This window comes from Gekko japonicus, unplaced genomic scaffold (genome assembly GCF_001447785.1).
Source record: "Gekko japonicus isolate JY-2015 unplaced genomic scaffold, Gekko_japonicus_V1.1 scaffold288, whole genome shotgun sequence".
NCBI lineage: Eukaryota > Metazoa > Chordata > Lepidosauria > Squamata > Gekkonidae > Gekko > Gekko japonicus.
Window position 1 is genome coordinate 184,765 of NW_015173682.1, and position 9,835 is coordinate 194,599.

The 9,835-nt window shown below is 36.7% G+C and overlaps 1 protein-coding gene across 1 annotated transcript in view; it reads left to right on the plus strand.

The window, feature by feature from the left end:
• Positions 1-9,835, plus strand: part of LOC107120373 (attractin-like protein 1) — a 910,146-nt gene that overhangs the window by 163,299 nt on the left and 737,012 nt on the right. Inside the window, 2 exon segments of the mRNA XM_015423059.1 lie at positions 7,689-7,773; positions 8,775-8,983. Coding sequence (XP_015278545.1) covers positions 7,689-7,773; positions 8,775-8,983 — 294 coding nt within the window.

Genomic DNA, 9,835 nt, shown 5'->3' on the forward strand with positions numbered 1-9,835 from the left:
TACCAATATCATTGGGCAAATAAATATCATTATCAATATCTATTTTTATCCCTTTTGTTTTTATTTTTGGCAGTCTCATTTAATGTTAATAAAATTAAATTTGCATGTTTTTCAATAACAACATGTCTGTAATATTTGTTCATGTCATGTGGCTCTCAAACGTCTGACGTTTATTCTATGTGGCTCTTACGTTAAGCAAGTTTGGCCACCCCTGTGCTAGAGTGTCCCTGCACAGTGTGCCCAATGTGATGATGGCACTTCTGGATGATGTCATCACAGTGCGTGCATGCCAGAAGATCACAGGACTGGGAAGGAGCACCCCATGGGCAGCAAATACGAACCACATACAGGAGTTCCCAGAATCTCCTAGGCTAAATTTCCCCCCCTTTAAGGTGTCAAAATATACTCTTTTTCCCTTTTCAAATATCAGCTGCTCCCACTTTACGGTCAAAACAGTTTTTCCAAATAGAGTTAATTGGCAGGTCTGCCTGTCCTTAGAATCAGCACCTTAACAATAACAAACTTAAAACAGCTGCACTAGGAAGAAGGCTAACATACTGTTACATCACTTAACCCTTCATAGGCACTTTTGCTTCACAGCTTCATTGGATGACCTTGAGTTCTAGTATTTTGGGAGAGGGATAAAAAGTTCTCTTTGTCAACTCTTTCCATCCATGCATAATTTTATAAATTTCTATCATATTCCCCCCTTAGTCGTCTCTTTTCTAAACTGAAAGTCCCAGACTATTCTGCCTTTTCTCATAGGGAAGGTGCTCCAACACCCTCATCATCTTGGTTGCCCTTCTCTGTACTTTTCCCAACTCTGCAATGTCCTTTTTGAGATACGGTGATCAGAACTGTAAACAGTTCTAAATAAGGCCGCACCATAGATCTATACAGGGGCTTTACAATATCAGCCATTTAATTATCAGTCCCTTTCCTAATAATTCCTAACATAGAGTTTGCCTTTTTCACTACTGCAGCACAGTGGGCTGATAACTTTCATTGAGCTATCCACTATGATCCCAAGATCTTTTTACCTCTCAGTCTCAGCAAGTTCAGACCCCCATTAGCCTATACTTGAAGTTGGGATTTTGTTGTCCTATTGTCCTAATGTGGATCACCTTACACTTACCAACACGGAACTTCATTTAGCCCATTCACCCAGTTTCTGGGGGTCCTCATTGGAGTTCTACACAGTCAGCCTTGGTTCTCACTATCCTGAATAAGTTTGTGTTATCTGGCCACTACACTACTTACCCCTAGTTCCAGATCATTCATGAATAAATTAAATGGTACTGGCCCCAATACCCATCCTCGTGGGACCATCCCACTGGGACCCCATTGCTTACTTCCCTCCATTGTGAGAACTATCCATTGATTCCTTATGCTTTGCTTCCTGTCCTTTAACCAATTTTTTAAATCCATAACAGAACCTGTCCCCTTTTCCCATGACTGCTAAGTTTACTCTGGAGTCTTTGGTGAGGTACCTTGTCAAAAGCCTTTTGAAAGTCCAGGTATATAAACTCTACTGGGTCACTGTTGTTTACGAGGGATGCTCTGGCTAAATAGCTGGACCAGAGTATGAACAGGCTGGTTTTCTGAAAATTCTAGCTTGGAAATCCTGTACCATGTTATATAGACCATATGCGATATCCACAACCTTTCCACCATGCAAGGCAAGTTATTTTGTGGCCAAAGTACTTGTCATAAGCCCTAACCCTACTTCCCTAATTAATAAATTACTCACTGTTAAGAGTTCCTTCCCTTTAATCACTCATGGGTATCACCAGCATGAGAGAAAATGATGAGAGAAAACCACCTGATTCTGAAAGTTCTACTTAGATATGTGAACTCCATCCACAGACTGCTTTTGTATAGGTTGCCTTCCAAATCTTATCAAAGCAGGTGCTTAATAAGAACAAGATGAATAGCAAACTACCACAGCCCAACCTACAGCTGTTGATGCCATTTTAGAAGAGAATTTCACAATTTCAAAATTGCCGCAAAGGCCCAACCCTAATTGGGCTGGCTACACAGTAGCACCAGGCTTGTTCCCACCATGTGCCTTTAAAGTGTTGAAGCAGCCTCTCCATGGCTGTTTGGGCACTTAAAAGGGGGGGGGATGACACGATCACCTGGTGTACCACAGACCCAGAGAAGTTAGCCATGTTAGTTTGTTGCTGCAAACTAGTAAGAAGCCCAGTAGCACCTTTAAGACCAACAAACTTAATTGTAGCATAAGCTTTCATGCACCACATCAATTTTTAAATGGCTAAATTATCTTCTACAGTGGTGGCCACCATAATGTCAGAATGGGCCAAAGTGTCCAATGTTTTGGAAAAGAAATAATCTCTAGTACTAAGTAAATTAAGTTATGCTTAACTTAAATTCAGTTAGAGTAGATTCACTGAAATTAATGTTACAGTTTCTCCTTTCCGGAAGATACTTTAGATATATTCTTATGATTGACTTTATCTTCATGTGGATTTAACTGATGGGTCTCAATTGTTGATATGAAATTAGATTTATAATATCTAAACCAATTTTGAAATCAAATACTTTAAATTCTGTGCTGCAATAGCGAAAGTCATTATTACTGAAAAGCCCTTACGAATTGTGCCATTTAAAAAGAAAATGGTTGGGAGGAGAATGTCTATACTTGAACAAAAACGTCTGTAATCATGAGTGGGTTATGGATAGGCTATCTCACAAAATATAAAGTAGCAGTTGCAGTGGATTACGTTTTATATATGTGTATACTTAAAATGTATCATGGTTGCTCTACTGTGCTCTTCAACTGCAATTATTTATTGCTGTAGCATTAGGAACACAAGATCAGAATAATATAATTACTTCAGTTCATTGACCTACCCAAGTTTGTCTATTGTTTTTTTAAGTGTTCAGGGGAGAACCTGTTTTTATATGCAAGTTGTTCATCCAATGTTTCACCTGTAATTAAAATTTATTATATGCCTTTATGTTTCACTGTGAAAGGGACCCTTTATGACTAAAATAAAGACAGGGATTTATTTGACATGGGATAGACTGGAAAAGAGGTTTCCCATACTTGTGTCAAACTTCAAGGATATTTTATTTTGTTGGCTTGCTATCCAGAGTCCTGAAGCTCAAACAAGTAGATACTGCATGCTGTTACCTGACTGTAAAACAAAGAGGCTAAAATTATCTTTCAGTGTATTTTTTTAACTTTCAGTGAAGCCCAGTTATCAGAATCATGGTTACCCGAATTTAATATATATGTCTTGTGCAGTTCCATTCCAGTATTATATAAACGACGCTTCCAATTACCTGAATTACTGAATGACTGGAGATGCCTGGGGTCACTGATCAATGAAACTGTAGTATACATACTGCATATTTTATCTTATAAATTTCTGTATTTAGGATAGGTGCCAAAATAAGCATTGTATTGTATTGTACTGTCTCTGTTCACACAGTTTGCCCTAGGCAAGGGCAAGTTGGAACAGGTTACACAGAAGACAAATGATATTATATCTTGTGTTAAAATATATATCTGCTTTGAAATTGCTACACTTGATGTGAATAAATATGTGATTTAGAGAAAAAGCTCTAGTTGGGATTTTAAGCTAAGCAAAATGATTTTTCTATCACAGAGCTTTGTTCAATGTGTAGCAGTTACTGAGAAGGCCGGGAAGATAAGAAGAAAGGCTATTTGTAACATGGCCCCCCCACTCTGTTGAAAAGACCTGCCAGTTTGACAAATAACTCAAGCAAGCAAGGAATTATTATATCTGGAGGCTGCAAGGATTCCTTATCTTAAACTTGGCTTTTAATAATTATTTTAATGGTTTTTCTTCAGGTTAACCCCCTCCCTTCTCTTAGTGGGGGAAACACTGTCCCGAAATTAAAATATATACTGCATATGGTTTTTATTCTTTTTTTTTTTAACTGGTCACTGTACGCATAGATTTTCTTAGTTGCTCCAGTAAGTTGTGTATGAGACCATCCACTGAATTATGGGATCTTGAAGACTCTTGAATTTATAGCATAATTGAAAGATCTTGCTGGGAGGGTGTTGTGATAAAATATGTCTGGTTTGTATAGTTCAAATGAAAAAAATGTTCCTGAAATGGAAATTGAATTCATAATTGTTTGTCACTTTTATTTTCCAATAAATAATATGCCTTTCTATGTAAGGGTCTTGTAATCCAAAAAATAAAAGTAAATCCATCTGGGGCTGCTGAACATTGGACTATGAGAAACACCCATTTATTTAATATTATCCTCTTTTTTCTGGCACTTGTGGTCAACAGCCATTGTTGGACTATTGTTGGTGATGGAAATTCTCTGAAGTGTTTTAAAACTGTGCTTTCAAGAAAGCACATTCTTGCCAATAATCTTTGCTGCTTCTTGCTGCCTAACTCACTAGACCAAGATGTTCAAATATTATGAGTCACAAGACTCTTGGCACATACTTGGCCATCTACTAAGGGTCTAATTAAGAGTGTGGATGGAATCCTTTATAGCTAAAAGGTCCTTGTTCATTTCTAGGTGAAGAATCATAAGGCAGGCTAATAACATGATCTAGAGAATAAGTAAGGATCATGGAGTCTGTGTTTGAGAGAGGGGTGTAATGTTGGCAGAAATCACAGATTGTGTGTGCTAGATTAACATGGACTCATGAAAAGGAAATGAGGAAAAGGATTCATAAGGACAAGAGATGATAAAAAGGAGTCTTCAGCAAAAATGGAAATATTTATATGAATAGAGAAAAGGCAGATTCATGCCATATTATGGTATAGACCTACGGTTGCCAGGTTGTCCTCTAAGGTAGGCAAGCTCACGGCCTTCAGATCTGTGTTGCTGTTGGTGCTCCATGAAGCACCAGGGACAAAAGGGGGGAGGAGGAAGTCAGTGGTGTGCAACACTGCTATGTCACTTAGTGTTTTGAGGCCAGAAGTGATGTCACAGTGTTGTACAACACTCTAGAAAATGTCTAGAGCATTTCTTAGAATGAATCCACACAAGAATCAGGCATTTTTGAAGACTTCTGAATTAGTATAGGTTCATTATACTTTCAGTTTAGTAAGATTTTTCATTAACGTAGAGATTAATGAGCTTTGAGACCCCTTGGGCTCCTTCGTACATAGTAGGCCAATGGCTTTTGGATTCAGTGCCTCTATATCCAGTATTGCTGTAAAAGAAATTATAAAACTTGTAATGTGCTTTATATTTTATTATGCTTATTTTAAAGATTTTATCCTAGGCAGAAAGAGCTGGCAACTTTTTAGAGGAAGGAACTGAGATTTTTAATATCATTAAATGATGAGAATTTCAAGAACAAATATACTGAAGCTTTAAAGTTTAGGTTAACCTTATAAAGTACAATGTTGGTACAGTGAGGCATGAGCAAGTCAATTTCCCTTGTGATTTTCAGTTTAATTTCTTGAATACTCTTGCAGTTTCATCTATATGACTAAAGACTGGTGAGCCCTCTTTAATTACCATATGATGTATATAATTTTTTTCATGTAACTGGTGCTATAATATTTAGAAAAATTAGTTTTAAACCATATTGAAACACAATATATTTTATCAAGTAACATGGTTTTCCAGAATGTTCACTGTTGAATTCAAATATATATTAGCATCAGTTGTTAGAAGTATGATTCCTCTAAAATAAAAATGTTTGTGAACATTTAAACCAAAATTCAAAGTATGTATTCTATATCACAATTAATTTGTATTACCAGTTATATTTGCAATTAAATGTAAAGGCATCCTTAATAACTTTTATTTTAAAAATCTGCAAAGAGATCCAAAATGCTTAGAAGTTACTACTATTTCATGTAACATACTTGTATGTTCTTATTATATCTTTAACCTTAGAATACTCAGCATGTTCATATATTCCTGGTGAGTGTTTCTGTGTGTCCGGCCATGCACATGTCCGGACTTGACCTCCTCCACCAAGGTCCTGACCTACTTACCTGGTCCAGGGCCGTAGGAGGGAGGACAAGAGCCGGTGGGCTTGAAGGACCCAATGCCACTGTCTCCCTTGTTGAGGCATGAGAATGAGGATCAGCCTCGACAGCAACAGACAAGTGAAGACATCAGCTGGGATTGAGAAGCTGGCAATCCAATTAAATCAAAGAATTCTAGGCAGCCAGACTGGGACTGGGGAAGTGGCCCAGGAGAGCTACAGCTAGGAATAGGGGAAGACTGGATAATGGAAGGGGATGAATGATTGGTCCCAAGGAGAAAGAGGGCTCGGGGCCAGGGCTGGGATTGCGAGACTAACTATCTTGAGGTACTAAAAAAAAAAGTAGAAATCATTGACGATCCTATATGGGGCATCTTGGCACTGAAACCAGTTTCCATTTTCAGGTTGTCTCCTCTAAGAATGCAAGAAGTTATTGTACCCAGCTGATTAGAATTACCCAACATACTTTATCTCCCTTTGTTCTGTGACTAAACCATAGGTCACATGAACAGCAGCACACGGCTGCATTTGTGAGTGACTAGTAGTACAGTAGGATCTGAGAGTTTCAGATTCGAATTCCCACTCTGCCACGGAAGCTTGCTGAGTGATCATGGGCCAGCCATACATGGTCAGCTTTATTTACTTCACAGCGTTGTTTAATTACTTTATTTATATCCTGTCTTTCTTCCCAATGGGGACCCAAAGTCATTCTGCTCTGCTCCGTTTTGTCCTCACAACAACCCTGTTAGGTAGGTTAGGCTGACAGTGTGTGACTGACCCAGAGTCACCCAGGAGGCTTTCCTGCAGAATGGGGATTCAAACCTGGGTTCCCTAGATCCTAGTCCAAAACTTAAACCACTACACCATGTTGTTGTGAAAATAAAACGGAGGAGAGGAGAAAGTAGTAAGCCTGGTAAAAGGTGCTATGGATGTCTGGGCCTGAGTGGCTTTTCTTTTAGTGATTAAATTTTTTCTTTATTTAAAACAAGCTTTTCTGGGAGTAAACCCAATTAAATAGACTTCAGCAGGGCTTTGAGTATACTTGCTTAGGACTGCACTGACAGTATACCAGTACAGCAACTTAGCTATCATAATTGATTCTTGGAACTGGTATGTCCTTATGACATGCTTGAAAATAGATCATCTTTTCAAGTAATCATGCAATTATCTTTAGATAATTTAAGCTCAATTCATGTCATATGGTTCCCCCTGTCTTGCTGTAATACACATTATAATATTAAAGTATAAATGTTACCAACCTGAAAGGTGCATGACATGTCTGGCCTATCAGATTTGTTTTAAAGGGTTTTTTGTAGGATAGTAATGATAATAATAAAATAATAAAATGCTTCTGTTCTAAAGGAATAATCACAATGAACTGTCTGTCTTTTTTAATGATGTTATCTTCTTCATATGGTTTTTCTGTTGCCAGGGTTACAGTTCTCTTAATAGCTGACCAAAATTTAGTAATTTTAAAATGAAATATATTAGTTCTCCTTGATATTTCAAAAATATAATTTATCATTAAGAACTGAAATGAGATTTTTAAGTATTTGCTGAATTATTAGCAAGCTTTGGGATTTAGAAAGGGTATTACATATGTTATGCATTTCATTATAGTCCATATGGCTTTGCTTTTCAAAAATGTCAGATTTACACTAATTGTTTATGATAAATTCTCCAGAATGATAGGACATTCTGTTCTTTTCTTTTGTTTTACTAGCTTGTGATGAATGGAAAATTCTTCCCAAACCTAATCTTCATCGTGATGTAAACAGATTTGGTCACTCAGCAATTGTCAGCAATGGGTAAAATACACGTTTCAAAATACACATTTCAAAATATATGTCAAAAGGAGAAAAGTGTGCTGAAAGATTCTCATGAATGTACAGTTTTATTTTTATTTGTGTTTGTTAGTGTCTGGAAATCCTGGTTTACAAAAATGTGTGCTGTGTAACCAATAAGCAGGGACACACAGAATTGATTTTCTTCTTCATCCATAAAACTCACTGGGTGACCCTGTCACTGTTTCCTAACCTACTTTTAAAGGAATTTTGTGAAGTCAAAGTTAAAAGGAAGAACCCATGTACTGTCACACTAAGATCAGCAAGAAAAGGGTGAAATGCAAATGATTAGCACCCATAAGAATATTAGAAGTAACTTGAAATAGTCACTCAATCTATACAGTACATCTATGGTAGTAATAGTAGTGGGATATTGTCATAATATTTAAATATGCAATTGGGATATGCATCATTGACAAGAGTAATAATAGGTTTGAGATGTATTCCCTTTGTGCACCGCAAAATTGGTCTTGGGTAGGCATATCATGATAGTTCCCTGTCCTAATTTAGTTGCTTGTGAAAGCAGTGAATACAGTGCAAGATAATGAGTGGATGGTTCTTTTCTGTCTTGACTGTTAAATAGGTATGCAAACACACCAACTTTTAAGATAAGAGTTTTTAAAAAAACAAATAATATTGTGTTGTCTAAAGGGAAGCATGGAAATTACCTCATTTAAAAGTAAAGATACTATGGTTTTATTTAACATAATTTGGGTACCCTCCTATCAAAGTTAAGCACTTCAGCTGAAATGTTTCATATTGCTTCCAGTATTTGAACTGAAATCAATGGAACTCCAGAGTGCTCAATTCTGGTGTATTGGCATATATTTATCATAGTTTCATTACCCATGGATTTATGATGGGTAACATGTAAAAGGGGGAATGGTTAAATAAAGGTCATGGTTTTTAATAATGCCTTTCATTTCTCCAAGTGTCATACATGTTCATTTTATTTGGCTCAATAGGTCTATGTATATATTTGGAGGTTTTTCAAGTGTTCTGCTAAATGACATCCTTGTGTACAAACCTCCCAACTGTGAAGCATTCAGAGATGAAGAGCTTTGTAAAAATGCTGGACCTGGATTAAGGTGTTTATGGAACAAAAATCACTGTGTGTCATGGGACTCTGGTCATATTAATAACATTCTTAGGGCAAAGTGTCCCAGAAAAACAGGTAAGTGAACTGTCTTTTGGAAGTTTTACTTGCTTGTTTTAAGGTGTTTCATATAAATTATGTTTGTCCCAAGAAGTGAAAGTTACAAGATTATTATTATTTTTTTTAAAAAAGGAATTGTAAATATAATTTACCATGTCAAGATGCTATATAAGGATATAACAGCTGGTACTTGGACCAGACAGATTTCCATATTTTCCTAGAAAAAGATGAGACATATGCAGAATGGTGAACTAAAGTGAAAGTTCTTTTAAATGTGTATGAATAAGGATGAGGTATAGAAGAACATACACGTGACAAAAAGGGCATTGAGGGAAGTGCTCAAAATAGGTATGTCAGGAAATCAGAGTGTAACAAAGGACTTCAAGAAATGGGGAAAGGGGCAGTAATACAATTTGAAGCAGTAGCAAGGGGCAGGTCAGTTTAACACAAATTTATAGTGGCTTTTTCTTGGATGTAGACTCCTGGTTTTATTTTGTGGCCTGACATCACTATAGCTTTTCTGCATTAGACAATTTTAGTGATTAATTAGGGGGGTTATGTTAACAGTTTTTAAATGGTCTACTTCTGTTTTATGGATAGTTTCTATGGTGTCCAATGGCGTGTTTTTACTATTATGTTGTTTTAATTGTAAGCTACTTCTAGTAGGGTTCTGAAGAAGCAACATAGAAATACTCTTAATAAATAAATAATAGCAATCCATTCAATTTCTGTACATCTACTTTGACAGGTTTATTTTGTGTTGTCATCAATGGTTCTGTTTTCTAAATTTCATTTAAACTACACTTACAGATCTCAAGACTTGAGGTGTTTTACCAATACAAACCTTTTTTGATTGCTGTTGCTTTGGGC